Source organism: Eurytemora carolleeae, unplaced genomic scaffold, assembly GCF_000591075.1.
Source record: "Eurytemora carolleeae unplaced genomic scaffold, Eaff_2.0 scaffold548, whole genome shotgun sequence".
Classification (NCBI taxonomy): Eukaryota; Metazoa; Arthropoda; class Copepoda; order Calanoida; family Temoridae; genus Eurytemora; species Eurytemora carolleeae.
Genome location: NW_019396440.1, coordinates 41,771 through 60,464, shown reverse-complemented (window position 1 = coordinate 60,464; position 18,694 = coordinate 41,771). Strand labels below are relative to the sequence as shown.

Genomic DNA, 18,694 nt, shown 5'->3' with positions numbered 1-18,694 from the left:
TGAAATCACAATAAATAATCTAATTTTAAAGAAGATGTGAGGGGGGGGGTTGTCCCATTTCCTCTTCTATTTTGTGTACGTTATGTTGTTAATTAATACGGAGAAGAAAATCGTTAAATCAATAGCTGCGCGTAATGACTCAATTATATCGATCAAATCTATTAAGTTAATTTGTTAAATTCTGTAATTGTGTAATTTTACTATTATTGATATCTATTCTTAAATCAACTACACGTGGATATTTTTGTTGCTGCTTGTTTGTTACTTTTTTTACATTTGAATCTTTATGTTTGTTTACAGCAAATAAACTTCAATTGGGGTCACATTTAGGATTTCCTAAAAACGGTTTAAACTAAAAAAAATCAGATTTTAAATTCACCAAATAAAAATAAGAAAATCTGCATGATTTTTAATTTAAAAAATAAAATAAATAAGCAAGAGTAAATTTTTTGTTTTTTAAAGTGAAAAACTGATTTGCTCTGACCAAAGGTTTTTTTACACTGGGAATTAAAACTATTTTATAGGTTAATCCCCTTTGAGAAAAGTAACTCCAATTGCACAAAAAAATCTAAAAGCGACCTGCATGGAGGCTAGTAAAGACATATTTTGCATGTAGATTGTCTACTATTGTCATTCTCAAAATTGAATTCTGTTTAAATCTAATTTCTGAATATCAAATGGGATCTTTTGAGAAGTTTTGTTTGTTTCATGATTTATACTACTTATATGCCTGAAATAAATGATGATTAAATAGAAAACAAATGTTTTCACTTTTTATTTTGATTATTTTTTTGTTTTAACTTTTAGAATAAAATGGAAAACACGAAACAAATTTCAGATCTAGGAAAAAACATTTTATGATTTATGATTCTATAAATCTAATTTGTAATTATTTCATGTCAAAAAGAATTCTGTATCATGACATTTTTTTTTATCCCGTCTTATAATTAGTTTACGAAAGTCATTTCTTTCGTAAAATCTTTGATACAAATAATTCAGATATATATATATATACAGTGCGTCTCACAAAACATGACAGTTTAAAGAAGAAAAAAGTCGCATTTTGAAATATACCGCGGCATAGTTTTATGAACTTCATTTTCCAAATATGATTCTTGAAACAATAATCGTTAAATAGTCATATCCTGGGAATTTCAAAACGTAGTCTGCCCTTTTAATATTATTGGAGATAAAAGAATATTGTGCAGGTTTTCATTTTGTTCCAATCTCGTTCAACTGTTGTAATTTATTTTGTGAAGATCAAAGCCGATCTTCATAAGTCGTGTCCCATAATTATCCTGATATTTGCATGCACATCCAAATTGCAAAACAGTCCCTTTTTCTTTAAATTTGACACCAAGTAATTTGCAAAATAAAATTAACAAAGTTTTGCTGAATCAGAAAAACTGGTTGAAGATCTAAAGCAGTCAATATCTACTTTACAGGTACAGATAGATAGAAAGATATATAGATAGATAGATGGATGGATAGATAGATAGATAGATAGATAGATAGATAGATAGATAGATAGATAGATAGATAGATAGATAGATTAATTGATAGATAGATAGATAGATTGATTGACTCGTTTTACTTTTTTAAAGACTTTTATCTCATAAATTCATAAAATAATTGAGTCTTTTCCACAAACTCAAATTTTTAAACCTCTAAATCTTTTCAACCTATTAGCGTAATCCTTTGATATTTCAAATTTAGACTATTTGATCTAACAGAATGCATAGTTTGAAATATCTAAGGTCTACGACATTTGGTTGAGAAGATATAAAAATTAGAAAATAAGATTATGTTGCAAAAACTCATTTCTTTTGCCTTGTCAGATAAAATAGATAATATAATATGGATCCCTTTATTGGGGTTTCTAATGAAAAATGATAAATCCGGAAAATCTTTGAAATCATTTTCGGAGTAATTGTAGCGCGAGTAGCCATGATACAGTTAAATCATGTTTTGCAGTGTTAGTGTAACTATTTATACCCCTATACTGGTTGAAGGGAGGCGAGGTATAAAGTATTTGAGCCAAAAACTTTTCTTTTTGAGAGGGTTCGAGACTTTTTTTATGAGATTTTTAACCCTCGCTATGATTTTTGCTTCAATTATTAGATTTCTTTTATATACTATTTAACTTAAAAAGTTAAATTAAAACGATTTTGATTTTTAGAATGGTTTTTAATTTTTACTTGTCACGTTGTTGTCCGCCGATATTTCTCAAAGTTCTGCTAATTGTTTTCAAGTTCTAATAACCTGTTCCTTCAGTTCTAAGCAACTAAGAAACCTGTATTTTGCACAATCTTATAGGTTGACGACTCTTTATTTGCAAACCAAACAATATTCCTTGCATTTTTTAAACTTGAGAACCAAGGAATTGAATTCTTGAATTCTTGTTATATTAAACTTATATTATTTATTCTGACTGAATTCCTAGTTTAAGATAGCAAAGGCCTACGACATCTGGTTGCGAAGATATAAAAATAAGAAAATTGGATTATTGTCTCGTTATCTAAAGTTTAGGAAAAAATATATGAAAAATATCTTTTCTTAATTTGATGAAAACTTTTATGTTAAGTTGATTCCTAATTAGTATTTTTGACATTCATTATTAATTTATCCCTTCCTAAACAGTTTGACCAAAACATTGTAGAAATTTTACCATTTCCACCCTCAATTAATCTTTCTTTGTGTTCTGCAGTGGTTTTCAGTAAACTGACCGAAGACATTGCGGAGTAGTGGAGAGTGTTTCATATAAAGAAGTACTATAGGTCGAAACCATTGTGTGGAAGTGGATATTATTATTCTTGAACTCTTGATCTTGATATCCAATGTTTTCACCTTTAACATGTTTATCCCTTAGTTACAGTATAACATATATAACGAGGACGCATTAAATGCGTAGGTTTGTATAAACTGGAGATCAATGCTTGATCCCGAGATCTATAATACAACAGTTCTGACTTCAGGCCGAAGATAAAACGGGACAGTACACCAAATATAATACAACAGTTCTGACTTTAGGCCGAAGATAAAACGGGACAGTACACCAAATATAATACAACAGTTCTGACTTCAGGCCGAAGATAAAACGGGACAGTACACCAAATATAATACATCAGTTCTGACTTTAGGCCGAAGATAAAACGGGACAGTACACCAAATATAATACAACAGTTCTGACTTCAGGCCAAAGATAAAACGGGACAGTACACCAAATATAATACATCAGTTCTGACTTCAGGCCGAAGATAAAACGGGACAGTACACCAAATATAATACAACAGTTCTGACTTCAGGCCGAAAGATAAAACGGGACAGTACACCAAATATAATACAACAGTTCTGACTTCAGGCCGAAGATAAAACGGGACAGTACACCAAATATAATACAACAGTTCTGACTTTAGGCCGAAGATAAAACGGGACAGTACACCAAATATAATACATCAGTTCTGACTTTAGGCTGAAGATAAAACGGGACAGTACACCAAATATAATACAACAGTTCTGACTTCAGGCCGAAGATTAAACGGGACGGTACACCAAATGAATCCTTCCCTTCTAATGAGATTAATATGCCTATTATATAATACTAGCTGAAGTGCCCGGCGTTGCCCGTGGAATAAAAAAACACTTGCAAATTTATTTTCGAATTTTGGAAGAAAATAAATTCTATTTGTTGCCTGTATTTCCCCCCCCCCCCCGGGTACCGATGGGTTCCTTCAAAAAATTTTAGTCAATTTGGTCCAGCTGTTTGGCCAGCTATTATAGCTAATATATTAATATATATTTGATCTGAGTGTTATTTTCTAGATGGGTCAAACTGAGTTGACCCGTGAGCTAGTCTCTAGCAGTATATCAGCCAGGATAAGTGTTGTCGAGAGGAAACAGGAAGAGGTATGCAGTACTCAGTGAATCAAGGTTGCAAGCGTTGACGCAAAAATCGATGAGAATTTTGCTAATTACTTCTTATAAACTAAAGCAGTAAAAAGAAGTTCTTTAAATTTATAAAATGTACATGTTTAGGGCTTCAAAAATTATATCTGAGTTAGTGAGTTAAAAATCAAAGGCCAAGGCATTGCAATTGAGGCAAAAACAGTACAGCACAGTACAGTACACTACAGTACAGTACAGTACATTACAATACAGTACAGTACAATACAGTACAGTACAGTACAGTACAGTACAGTACAGTACAGTACAGTACAGTACAGTACAGTACAGTACAGTACAGTACAGTACAGTACAGTACAATATATTACAGTACAGCGCAGTATATTACAGTACAGTACAGTGTATTACAGTACTGTAAAAAAATTTCAACAAAAACTTAATCTAATCAAAATCTACAATTTTTTTATTTTAAAAATTATTTCAAATCTAAATCTCATTGATTTCATTCAAATAATTTAAGTTTTTAGATATTAAGATTAATGACCGGGATTAGAAGTGAGTTGGCAGGTTTAAGCTCTGGTATGGCGAGGAGAGATAGTCTTCTACTAGGTATACTTACTTTTTTGTAGTCGAATTAATATTTTTAGCTTTAATTACCCCTCCCTCTTTTTGAGGAGGGATAGTCTTGCACTAGGCATATTTACTTTTTTGTAGTCAGACTAATATTTTTATATTCTATTACGCCCTCTCCCCCCCCGCTCTCTTTGAGGAGTTAAAATCTTCTACAAGGTATCTTTACTTTTCAGTAGTTAGACTAATAATTTTAACTTGTATTACCCCCACTCCCCCTCCCCCCTAAGGATAGATAGTCTCCCCCCCCCATACCGGGACAAGATCACCAGGTTTAACAGTCCCTGTAACCTTGTAAACTATTCATGACCCTGTTTGATAGAAGGCTAACTTGAAAATAATGTTGATAACCCCTTTAATAAACTCTTCAATATCAAAGCAGAGTGGAAGATATTAAGCGAGATATCAAATTTCATTTAAAAGATGAAAACAACAATAATTCTTAAATATGTAATTGGGGATAGTGGTTAAATCCATGGAAGATATATCAGGAACTATCAGATAGATCCATGGAAGATATATCAGGAACTATCAAATAGATCCATGGAAGATACATTAGGAACTATCAGATAGATCCATTGAAGATATATCAGAAACTATCAAATAGATCCATGGAAGATAATCAGGAACTATCAGAAAGATCCATGGAAGATACATCAGGAACTATCAGTTAGATGTATGGAAGATATATCAGGAACTATCAGATAGATCCATGGAAGATGTACATTAGGAGCTATCAGAGAGATCCATGGAAGATATAAAAGGAACTATCAGTTAGATCCATGGAAGATATATCAGGAACTATCAGTTAGATCCATGGAAGATATATCAGGAACTATCATGATAGATCCATGGAAGATACATTAGTAACTATCAGATAGATCCATGGATGGTTTATCAGGAACTATCAGTTAGATTCATGGAAGATACATTAGGAACTATAAGATAGATACATGGAAGATACATTAGGAACTATTAGACAGATACATGGAAGATACATTAGGAACTATTAGATAAATCCATATCAGATAGATCCATGGAAGATAATCAGGAACTATCAGATAGATCCATGGAAGATACAATAGGAACTATAAGATATATCCATGGAAGATCTATCAGGAACTATCAGATAGATCCATGGAAGATAAAATAGGAACTATCAGATAGATCCATGGAAGATATATCAGGAACTATCAGCTAGATCCATGGAAGATACAATAGGAACTATAAGATATATCCATGGAAGATATATCAGGAACTATCAGATAGATCCATGGAAGATACAATAGGAACTATCAGATAGATCCATGGAATTTACAATAGGAACTATCAGATAGATCGATGGAAGATACTATAGGAACTATCAGACAGATCCATGAAAGATATCTCAGGAACTATCAGATAGATCCATAGAAGATATATTAGGAACTATCAGATAGATCCATGGAAGATACAATAGGAACTATCAGACAGATCCATGAAAGATATCTCAGGAACTATCAGATAGATCCATAGAAAATATATCAGGAACTATCAGATAAATCCATGGAAGATACAATAGGAACTATCAGACAGATCCATGAAAGATATCTCAGGAACTATCAGATAGATCCATAGAAAATATGTTAGAGCTGCTCAGACCATAATTTAATAAATGGACAAAAGGAAAAAAGTTAAATTTCTGGTTTGAATATGTGACCTCGTAGCTCTTCTTGGTTTGCTTTTAAGCACATGTAGGAGAGAGGCGAATTCAAACCCTTTTTGTTCTTCTCAATATCTCTTATGATTTAAAAAATTTACTTAAACTGAACGTGAGTTTTGTTTAAATTCCTGCTAGGAACTGCAGTACACTTATTATGTAAACAAAGATATTGGAGTTCCTGAGCCCAAAACTTAAGACAGGGTATCGTTATGAAAACCAGTTTTGAAACCCGGGTTTCAAGAATGGGGTTAAGCAGTTTTGTGGATATCAATATTTTTGTTGTGAAATATTATTTTATTAAGTTTCTTCATATTCTTCATTTTTTAAAATTTCTTAAATCAAAATTTACACAATTGCCAAGACCCCAAAAAGGAAACTCGGGAGTTTCGTTCAACGATACTCTTTTAAATTTCGGGCTCTGGTTTACCCTCCTTGTACTTTCAGATGAGAAGGACTGTATTTTGTACATGTTTATATATGTCTTTATATATATGGGTTGTCTGTCTGTTTCTCTGTCCGATTATTGTTCAAGAATTCCTTGACCGCTTTGCCTCAAATTATACTCGGATAGGAAGCACGGACATGTTCTTAGCTTAGTTTAAAAATTCTAAGTTGAGTGGGTTGACTTTTAATTTATGTTTAAAGCTAGTAAAAAGATAAAATTACAATAAGAAATTTAAAAAATATCATGTACAGTGAAAACCAGAAAACTGTGGAATAGGAAGACGACATTAAAACAACAATTATCAAACTTTTAAAATTATTAATTTAGTGAAATGCCCGGAGCTGAAAACTTTAGAATGGTGGATATCGAGATTAATGCTTGATCTCCTCTTTTTCTCAATATCAAGATTAAATAATTCTTGTTCTCCTCTTGTTATTAATCTCCAGATTAATTTATATATCGGGATTAAGGATATCACATTCTAAAGTTTTCAGCTCGGGTCTGTTTATACTGCCCAATTGCTATGCAGCTCTGCATCTTTTGACTAAATAAAGTCATATCTTGTGTCTACAGTTCTTCTTCATATTCCAGAGTTTTCTTGATCTCACTGTATCAAATAAATGATTTTAGGGTCAGGTATACCGCTTAGAGACTCTACAGTCAAAGTGCCAGGTTAATTAGAATTTTTTTGTTTTGTTTAATCTTATATTCCCAAAAAATACTAAATCTTGATAAATTATATATTGATATCCAGTAAATTTGTTTACCTTCTGAAGTAATTTACAACTGTCTGTAAAAACTTTTAAAACATTGATCAGAGACAGGAATAAATTAGATGCTGAGAAAAGCACATACAGTGGTACCCATAAAACTGTGAAATAGGAAGACGACTGTTATACTTAATTATAATTTAAATGAAATACAGCAATTTTCTAGCTAAATTATTTAATAAGTTGATTTGTCCAGCTGCTGGTAAAACTTGTTGTTCAACTCTAAATTGCGTAAAAGTCGTTTTCCTTTTACACACATTTATGGATCTCATGCACCGTAATATTTGAAATATATATTTCCAGGAGGTGGGGTGGGTGCAGGGAGACGAAACTCACTACTTGTTGAGAATACATTGTGTGGACGAGGGGCAAACAGAAGACGATCTTTAGCTACGGATATATTACTAGGTACGTACAGAGTTTCCCAATAAACATGGAGATTCAGTGACGAATTCGACATCGTCTTTTCAAATAATTCTTTGATTTAGTATAGTAATACCTATTGAGAAAGCTGTAATCTGTAAGAATTTCGTCTGCTATGTTTACAATTTGTTTGTTTATGTTTTGACTGCATAAAGGTGTACTTAGTAAAACAAGAAAATTGCAGTATACAAACAGAGTAAACTTGTCCGTATTCACTGTACATCTTGCGGAGACATTATAGACACATTTTTACAGCATTACCGTTTACATAAAATAAACTCTAGCAGACATGATAATATAAGGGCTTTTGAAATTAGGTATTACAATGCTAATTCATAACAAAGATGATGTTGAAATCGTCACTGAATTCCCATGATGGGACACCCTGTATAGTAATACAGGGTGTCCCACAAGGAATGAGACTGCAGAGAATTATTTAGAATTATTTCAGTCCTTTTTTCTTTCATTCCTTGCAGCGGAGCTCTGGTCTTTTTCCTTTGCAAAACTATACAACAGGGTTACCCACAATGGATGAGACTGTAAAGACGACCTAAAACTTATATAGTATGACGATTCTTAGATTATAAGTCTTCTGCCTTTCCACCCAAATTTCACTGCCTTAAACAGTCTTTAATTGTACTGTACAGCTTGCTCTAGCTGGTTAATAGTCGGCCCGGTACTTTAATTGTACCGTACAGCTTGCTCTAGCTGGTCAACAGTCGGCCCGGTACTTTAATTGTACCGTACAGCTTGCTCTAGCTGGTCAACAGTCGGCCCGGTACTTTAATTGTACCGTACAGCTTGCTCTAGCTGGTCAACAGTCGGCCCGGTACTTTAATTGTACCGTACAGCTTGCTCTAGCTGGTCAACAGTCGGCCCGGTATTTGAAATGAACAGAAGTTTACGGTGGTTTACGGTTACAGGAAATTTGAATATTAGGAAAAAAAAGTTTGAATAATGTTTCGCCCAAGCCACCTCGAAATCCTCGTCTTTCCAATTTCGATTTACAAAAATTCGATAATTTATTTATTAAAATAGTTTATCTGCAAGGATCAGGCTCTTCCAGGAATTATTATTGAAAAACAAGCATTTCAAAGTGACTCGGACAAGAAAATAAGAAGAATGTGGCTCGAACGAGAAATTTTTGTGTCTTTAATCAGTGTGTGTTTAAAAGAGATGAAAAAAAAAGAATTAGCAAACAATGTTAATTACAGAAAATATGTATTTTGTCAAACATCTTTTTTCATCTAAAATAAAAATTCACTTCCGGTTTTTATCCAAAATATCTCAAATAAATATCTTTACTAATTTTAGCTAATCTTAAATAATTTTTTTTCAAATTTTTCTCACTTTTTATCTAAAATATCTCAAGTTAATTTTCTTTAAATATTTTATCCAAAATGTTAAATAAATGTTCTTCAAATTTTTATACAAATTATCTTACGTAAATTTCATCAAATTTAATCTAGATTATCCTAAATAATTTCTTTATAAATTTAGTTTTACTTTAGTTGGAAAATCTGGAAATATCCCTGTCCTTGAAGTTGAACCCTGGGAACCATCAGACGAGGTTCAAATGGTAATAAGATTGTATCAGGGATCAGTGGCGTAAATAAGGGGGTTTATAGGAGTTACTTCCCTAGAATCCTTGGGAGTAATTATCCCACCCCCTAGAATTTTGGGGACATCCCCGTTTAGTAACTTGATCTTCATTCTTCATGTCCATGGTTACCATTAAAAGGTAGTATTTTACAGAAGTAATGTAGATAGTTAATGTAATTAGTGAATATATCATAAAGGTGTCCACTATAAATAGAGGCTTTAGAAAAAACGATCTCACTCATCAGTTTAAAATTTACGTTGGGTGATTTTGACAAAATTCATGAGAAACACTTTGCTCCAAAAGCAGTCTCTGTGCAATGTGCATGCATAAAAATATTTTTTCCACTATAAGGCCCTTAACTTTCAGGGGAAAATATGAATTATAATTGGCATGGTAGTTTTTGATGTAGAACCTACCAAAAAGCATTTTCATCCACTCCTCTTTCATGTCATTTATCTTCTCTATAATGAATATTTACTCTGCTTGTCTATTTGTATCCAATAAACGCCAAAACGGCTGAACCGATCGGGCCCAAATTTTTGTGGGACCTCACAATGATTTTTAATAATTTTGAAAATCCAGGATTTTTTTATAATATTCGCGAATTTTTGTTTTTTGTTTTACAATGTATTCAAAGAGAAAATGTAAGCAAATGAAGATGACTGAATGGGGTTGAGTTGTTTATAAAAGTGATTTGTAGATTTATGCAGCTGAGACAAAGAAGTAAATAGTCAGAAATAAACCCTTTTCCTTTACCGTTGTGAATCGTAAATGCAACTCTTTAAATGGAAGGACAATTGAAATTACGTCTACAGTCCCTTTAAACATTAATATATGCGTTTATATTTTCACTTTTAAAGAGACTGTAGGCAAACAATGAAGAAATTATCAGAATTAGATTATTAAACAGATAAATGTTTCAAGGGTACCTTGTGACTGGGATATGCCAACTTAATAAATGGAAGCTTACTTGCATTAATAACGTCTTCACTATACAATCCCTACAAGAATCAGTCTACGAACAATATTTGCTTTATTTCATCAGAGCTGGGAACTTTAGAATGAAATATCCTTAATCCCGATCAGTTAATTAATCTGGAGATTAGTAACAAGAGGAGAACAAGCATTATTTAATCTAGAGATTAAGAAAAAGAGTGGATCAAGCATTAATCCCGATATCCACCATTCAAAAGTTCCCAGCTTTGAACACAAATTTTTACTTTCCAAAATTAAAAAAATACTCACTTTTAATTACGTAAAAGGACATTTTTCTACTTGTATACGTGTTTAATATTGTAGCTAAATATATTCTTCTGGTCAGAAATAATTCAAACAGATTTTATTTCATATTTCAGCCTTGTATACATTAAACTTGTTTTTTTTATACCGGAGTTCGGACCTTTTAAATGGGCGGAATAGGTTAATCTCATTCTATTAGATAGATAGATAGGTCAGCTGATTTCTCTTAATTAGAGTTGAGTCAAATTTCAATCTACTCTCAAATAAAGGGTTTAAGGGCACCGTAGTGAATTGGATATAAAATAAAAATCTCCTGAAATTACAATAACAGTCCCTTTAACACATATTCTAAAGTAAAGTTAACAGGGGTTAATGAGAACGAGGCAAACATGTGAAAAAACATCTGTTCTCTTAAAAATCAAATCGAATAAATAATCTATTTTTTTCAAAATTGATTTAAATCTATAAAACATTATTTCTAGGTGATTGATCGATTGTTGGAACGTCAGTTTATTCTATCCCCCTGGGTTAAAGAGAAGCGACTACGAAATCAGCTAAGACTTGTCCTAAAAGTAAGAAAATATTTTTATGTTTTTTTACAATACTGATCTGCATTTATAGAACTTTTGAAATTCGAAAGTCATAAAATTTGTTGTTCAGAGCTTCCCATATCATATGGATTATTTCCAAGCTTAAACGCTAAAATACGCACATAATACTCGAAAAACCTAGCATTTTCTACAAGCTATTATTTTTAATTATCTTTATACAATTTCCAAAATGATTCATTCTACTTGAATCTGATAAGTCCCGAAAATCGTAATTTAGAGCCATTATGATGTGGGACACCCTATATGTATTCAGGGTGTCCCACGAAACATGACAGTTCAGTTGGAGAATAGTTTTGTCTTCTTCCATATGTACAGTTTAGTTATTAAAGACTTTTTGCTGTTAATTTTGTTAGAAAAAATCTTTTACTCAAATATATTTTACTTTGAAATACATTTTACTACAATATGACATTATAACATATGTTCTTTTTTTAGCTGTCAAACAACTTAACGAATTATGGAAGAAGACATTTTAAATTATTCACCAATTGTCATGTTTTGTGTGACACCCTGTAGGTAGATTTGAATGATGGTTATGAAATCAATTAAATTAATGTATTGATAGTATTAAAGCTTTTGCATTGTGATGATAAAATTTTATGATAACTTGAAAACTATTATGATAACTTGAAAACTATTATGATAACTTGAAAACTATTATGATAACTTGAAAACTAATATGGTAACTTGAAAATATTATGATAACCTGAAAACTATTCTGATAACTTGAAAACTATTATGATAACTTGAAAACTATTATGATAACTTGAAAAATATTGTGATATCTTGAAAACTATTATGATAATTTGAAAAACATTATGATAACTTGAAAACTATTATTATAACTTGAAAACTATTATGATAACTTGAATACTATTATGATAACTTGAAAAATATTATGATAACTTCAAAACTATTATGATAATGATAACTTGAAAAACATTATGATAACTTGAAAAATATTATGATAACTTCAAAACTATTATGATAATGATAACTTGAAAAACATTTTTAAAAAACAGAGAATTTTTCTTTAAATTAACAATTAAATCAATCTAAAATAAATGACGACTTTTTTTAGGATCATTTAGAGGCAGGTCCGGAGAGGAGGTCTACAATTACAAAGGAAAAGAATTATATTTGTTAAAAAGTCATTCAGTACTTATCACAACTAGTAGAGGGGGCTGGGGAGGTGGATGGATGGGAGGGGGCGGGGGGCTAAGGTAAAGAAGACGAATTTACAGTATAGTTTTTCATCTTCTTGCTCGTTGCTAGTAAATATTAATAGATAAACACTTTATTCCTTTCAGTTTGATTTGATGAATATTTTTTATAAAAACTTTTCTGTTTTTATGATTTTTTTTCCATCTGTAGATAGTTCATGATGCCCATCAAGTGTTTCCGTTATGGAGAGGACAGATTAGAGAAATTGTAAGAAAAATATAAAGTTATGCAAATAATAAAAAAATATTCGAAATTTCTCAATGTTTTCGATAAGTTCGATCTGTACATGTTTAGCTCAGTTTTTATAGTTTATTATTAGAACATCAGTATTAGTACATAACTAGCAGTTGTACTGGTACATAATAAACTCATCCATGGTACATATTGAACATGCAACAATAGTACGTAAATATGAAGTAGCACAAGCACAGATTCATTAAACGAAATAAAAAATGTCTAAATATCTGCAATAAATAAAATAGACAAACCACATTTTAAAAAGCCTTTGCGAACTATAAACTTTTGAAAACATTCTAGGCCACTTTTTCATTTTCGAAAATCAAAGACAACTAAAAAGTTGTCCTGATCTGAAAATATATCAATCTTAAGATTAATTTAATCTTTAGTTTGTATAGTTTGTTTAGTTTGTAGTCTGAAAAGTTTTTAAAATTAAACCAAGAGAGTGGATTAAGCAGGAAATTTAAAGTGTCCATATCGGGCATTTATATTAATCCTATTTATCCAATTCGAAAGCTCCCAGCTAAGAACTTTACCAGTAGACTTTAACAAAAGTTATCAAAATTTGAAATGATTAAATTGTGAATATAATGTTGATGATAATCACAGGAAATATAAAGTTTTATGGCCCTTGAAATGATCAAAGCCCGGATCAGAATGAATCAAATCATTATATTTATATATTTGTTTGATATTTAATTTGATGATACAAGCCGACTAGCCGACATAAAAAGCAAAGAGTTTCCTTTTTAAATAAAAACAGCATTTCGGAAAAATCCAATTTCGGAGTAGCGGATGGGAAAAATCCAATTTCGGAGTAGCGGAAGGGAAAAATCCAATTTCGGAGTAGCGGAAGGGAAAAAATCCAATTTCGGAGTAGCGGAAGGGAAAAATCCAATTTCGGAGTAGCGGAAGGGAAAAATCAAATTCCGCATTTTGCGCAAAAATTTTTGTTCCACAGCACAGTGCAAATAGCCCGGTTAAAAAATCTTTGTTGAAAGGGAAAAATGTTGTCGAATTTAGGGCAAAAACTTCTGTACAATGAAATAAATCCTCTATTGTAGTATGGTAACTACATAAGCGCTAAGTAGAGATTTTCACGTGGTAAAATGTGTTTTTGTGTGCAATTTTGTTGCAGTTGCAGCACTAGTTTTGCGAGATTTTTTTGCACGGAATCTGGCATCATTTGGTATTGAAAAGGAAAAAAAAATCTGTGTGGAAATGCACGGAATTGCGCGAATGTTTGCTTCCGCTTGAAGTATTTTTCCACCTTATTTGTGATTAATTATATATGTGTACAACTGTACATGTACTGTATGAACCTACTTACTTTTTAATGATTCTGTTTGTTTTAATCTTGTACAGATTTTTGAGAACTGGTCTACTGTACTTGATTAAACATCAAAAGAATCTGTTGTACATGATTGTTTTTGTTTGTTTCTGTTGTACAGATGTTTGAGAACTGGTGTACTGTACTATATGCTAGCTTAAAAGAATATGCTGTACATGATGTTTAATGTTTCTGTTGTACATATGTTTGAGAACTGGAGTACTGTACTAGATGCTAGCTTGAAAGAATCTGCTGTACATGATGTTTAATGTTTCTGTTGTACAGATGTTTGAGAACTGGTGTACTGTACTAGATGCTAGCTTGAAAGAATCTGCCGAAATTATTTTTGAAAAATTCAAGAAGCCAAGGTGAGATAAACAATTAATTACAAATTATTAACCTAAGTGATTTTAGACGTAAACACAATTGGCCCTCCATTTAAAGATTAGAATTCCTAATAGCAACTTTATCCTCTCAATCTCTTTCTACGTAACAATTATACGATTAAGATATAGTCATTGTTTTACCAGAGCTGGAAACTTTAGAATTGGATACCCTTAATCCTAATCGCTTAGTATGAATATCCCAGGTGGAAACTTTTAATTATATTTTTAATCCACTCTTGTTGGATATCACATTACCTACTACATGTAATAAAGATATGCTTGATAACAAATACAATTCGATGCTGTATCGATTGGACTAATATCCGATTGAACTAAAGTCAGCTGTTCACAAACCGGCTTTTACAGCATTTAAACAAATATAAATTCAATTATGTGAACAAGAAATTTAAAAAAAAATATTTTATCATATTTGAGGACTATAGTCCTTTTGAACATTAGTCTTAATAACATTAATCCAAAACTTAACTTTCTTTCAATCAATCACTAGTCCAATTGATATGACACCATAAATGCAGAAAAATTAAAAACCGGTTTTTCAAAAGTTAAAGAGCGCATCTATAATCTCTAAAAGTTAATCTAAGAGTAAAAAAGTCTTCAAATTAGCAAAAAGAGAGGATTAAGCATTAATCTTGATATCCACCATTTTAAAGTTTTCTGCTCAGAACCGATAAGTTATTGCAGAACTTTTTATGAATGTATTATATTATTTATTTTGTTGTTAGGTTCCCTGATGAAAATGATTCCACCCTGTTTTTAACCGAACATATGATAGAGGTTAGAACTTTAATCAAAACCAAAGAGAAACAGAACACCTAGATTATTTAGCTTTAGTTTAAGTTTAGATGCTTTGTACCTTTCTGGCGTTTTGAAAAATATATGCCTCAAATGTTTGGGTGCTTCGAGAATTAAGTGTTTAAAATTAAAGTATTTTGTAATTATACTGTACCCAAATTTTAGAAATCGTTAAATCTATGTTTTTAATCGTTAAATCGTGTTTAATCGTGCTTAAAATACATTATTATTATTGTTTCAAAAAGTGTTAAGCCGCCGTTTTGTTGTATTGAAACACTGTGATCTTGCCATGCAGGCTACATTTTTTGCATAAAATGTGCTGGGTCAACTTTACACTGTGTAGTCCAGATTGGACAGCGCGACTGAATATATATATATATATGCACTGGAAGTTTAGAAAAACATTATCTTGAAAATGATTTATAATAAAAAAATCAATTCTCTACGTATATCTCTCATCTTTGGTGTTTTCTATGTGTTACAAGTGGTTTTTGTATTAAACCAAAACTTTGAAACTTTTTCATTTTCGAAAATCAAAGACAACTAAAAAGTTGTCCTGATCTGAAAATATATCAATCTTAAGATTAATTTAATCTTTAGTTTGTATAGTTTGTTTAGTTTGTATTTTAATATTTAATATTTAGCACTTTTTGGAAGAAAAATATTTTTCTATTTCCATGTTTGGCTTCCTACACGTCACTGATAATTTAATAGAGATCTATATAATATTTTTTATCTCAAGTTTTCTTAGAAAAAAAACATCTAAAATTCCAGCATCAGACTTTGATATAATTTAATGGCGCTATCTAAAATAATTGAAATTTCAAGCTATTAATTAAAAGTTGCAATAATACAGAGATGAGCAATTTCAATTTTCGGCAAGTAATTAAAGTTTCCTTTGCTGGACTGATAGAAATGATTTTGTGAAATATTTTTACAAATAAAAATGTATTTTTATTCCCAGGTTGGGCAGTTCTTGAAAAAGAAGGAGAAAGAGGTGAAATAATGATTTTTTAAATTTTAAATTTTATAATCTGTATTCAAGTAATCTTCAGTCACCTTTCATAGAAAGAGGGGCATGTACAATTCACATAAGTTTTCTTTAACCCTTTAATAAGGTTTAATTATTATCATTTCCTCCCTGAGAAAATGCGCAAGTGATTTTGTAGAGAAGCCATGATATAAACAAATTAATAAACAAATTAAAACTGAAAATCTCAATCATGATCCAACAAAGCTTTAAAGATTACCGTTGCGCATCGAACATACTTCTCTAGAAATGAAAGGTCACTTAAGAAATGATTAGTATAAAGTTACAATTTGAAGAAAAAACCGCAGATTTATGACTAATATTTTTTTTATAAAAAGATCTGTGTTTGAAGCACTCAATTCAAAAACGTTAAAACCATTCAAACCCGCTTTAATTTCTCAAATATTTACGACATCAAATTGTAAACATCAAATTGTAAACATCAAATTGTAACATCAAATTGCAACATCAAATTTTAACATCAAATTGTAAACATCAAATTGTAACATCAAATTGTAAACATCAAATTGTAAACATCAAATCGTAAACATCAAATTGTAAAGAAGAGTTTATAAAGAGTTTCCAGTTCCTCTGTCCTTTTTATATCTATTTAAGTTGTTAAAGCCAAAAAAATCTCTCTCTCTCTATAGTTAAATATTCGAATGATCAGAATTTTATAGAATTGAATATTTGCCATAAACTCAAATTCTCTAAATCTTTGCAACCCGAGGCTGTAAACATTTGATATTTCAAACTTAAGAGTATTTGATCTAATAGAAATCATAGTTTGAAATATATAAGGTCTATGACAATGTGGTTGCTAAGAAATAAGGATTAGAAAATTAGATTTTGTAGCAGAAACTTTTATATGCATTAAAAAATCCTAATTCTCACACATCTAACTAACACAAGTTTTGTCCAGCTAAAATAATGTTAGATAAACCTAACTTTCTGTTCCGAATTCTCACAAAATATTCGATATTCCGAAGACAATGTTAGGGTGTCTTCTATCAGTGTACACTTTACATAGTATTTACATTTTTTTACAGATTGTGACATATGTATGTAAACTGTACAATGTACAATTAAATAATTGCACATTAGTACATAGTACAAACACTGTAGTGTACGCTGTAGACAGTTTTTTTTACAGATTACAACATGTATACACTGGTGCAATGTACAGTTTTATAATTACATATGTACACAGTTCACTAAACAGTTGTATAATTATATATATGCACAGTAGTACACTGTACAGGGTACTGGAGTGACGAATAGTAAGTTCTGGTATGAAGTTAGAAAAAAGATCTGTCAAGTCCTGGACGAAGAGAGAACTAAGGTATAAATTCTAAAAAGTAATTTATTTTCTAATTTGATGATTTTCATGTTTTATTTTTATTTTATTTCAGGTTTTGCCGATCAAAGATGACGATTCCGAAATAGAGGTAGATAGCTATAGATAGATAGATAGATAGATAGATTGATAGATCGATAGATAGATAGATAGATAGATAGATAGATAGATAGATAGATAGATAGATAGATAGATAGATAGATAGATAGAGAAATAGATAGATAAATAGATAGATAGATAGATAGATAAATAGATAGATAGATAGATAGATAAATAGATAGATAGATAGATAGATAGATAGATAGATAGATAGATAGATAGATAGATAGATAGATAGATAGATAGATAAATAGATAGATAGATAGATAGATAGATTGTAACAATGAGAACGATATCGTTGTTTTCCAATCACAAAAGTATGAATCCTGATAAATTGCATCCACAAGTCTCTGCAGCAATCAGTCAGTAGAGTAACCACACAGAATACGTATTTATTCTTCATCAGAAACAAGGATTTAATGCAAGGAAAGTTATTTCAGAGGTGTACGCATCTTTTGTACTGCAGTGTACTGTCACTGGGCGGTAATGTAAACACAAGACGGATGTCGAAGCCAGACATGGGATCCATCTTTCACATAAATCATCAATGAAATATTCTGGTCATAGGAAACTATTATGTGAATTATCAAAATTATCAAAATTAAATGCTTTTATCCTCCACGTATACTAAACAAACACAAATGCATCTATTCTTGTTTACAAATTCCGCCCAGAGAGAGCTGGTTTCAATATGTACGTAGAGTATGCGCAACTGCAATTAACTTTCCTTGCATTACATTCTTGACCAGAAAGAGATTTTAAGCGTAGCGTTGTAAATACTTAATATCTATAAATAAAGGTTTACTTGAAGTTTTGCCTACACGGTCCGATTAAAATAATCAAAATTACTATTTATTTTGATATATAATATGTTTAGTATGAGGATTAAGAG

General features: G+C 31.0%; 1 protein-coding gene across 1 annotated transcript; it reads left to right on the top strand.

Annotated features, from left to right (window-relative positions):
• The first annotated feature begins 788 nt into the window (after positions 1-788).
• On the top strand, positions 789-18,694 carry LOC111703371 (uncharacterized). The gene is made up of 16 exons (XM_023475289.1): positions 789-844; positions 1,402-1,445; positions 3,823-3,906; positions 4,431-4,512; positions 7,311-7,352; positions 7,754-7,858; positions 9,385-9,452; positions 11,198-11,287; positions 12,408-12,452; positions 12,701-12,757; positions 14,403-14,485; positions 15,247-15,298; positions 16,281-16,313; positions 17,608-17,688; positions 17,759-17,794; positions 18,680-18,694. The coding sequence occupies exons 1-16, from the start codon at positions 814-816 to the stop codon at positions 18,689-18,691; spliced, it is 945 nt and encodes a 314-aa protein (XP_023331057.1). The 5' UTR covers positions 789-813; the 3' UTR covers positions 18,692-18,694.

Bases quoted from the DNA above. Each gene is read 5' to 3' on its own strand.
- LOC111703371 (XM_023475289.1), top strand. From the start codon at position 814: ATGGAAAACACGAAACAAATTTCAGATCTAG. The intron at 11,288-12,407 runs GTAAGAAAATAT...GACTTTTTTTAG, and splicing joins AGCTAAGACTTGTCCTAAAA to GATCATTTAGAGGCAGGTCC. The intron at 16,314-17,607 runs GTGAAATAATGA...TACACTGTACAG, and splicing joins TGAAAAAGAAGGAGAAAGAG to GGTACTGGAGTGACGAATAG.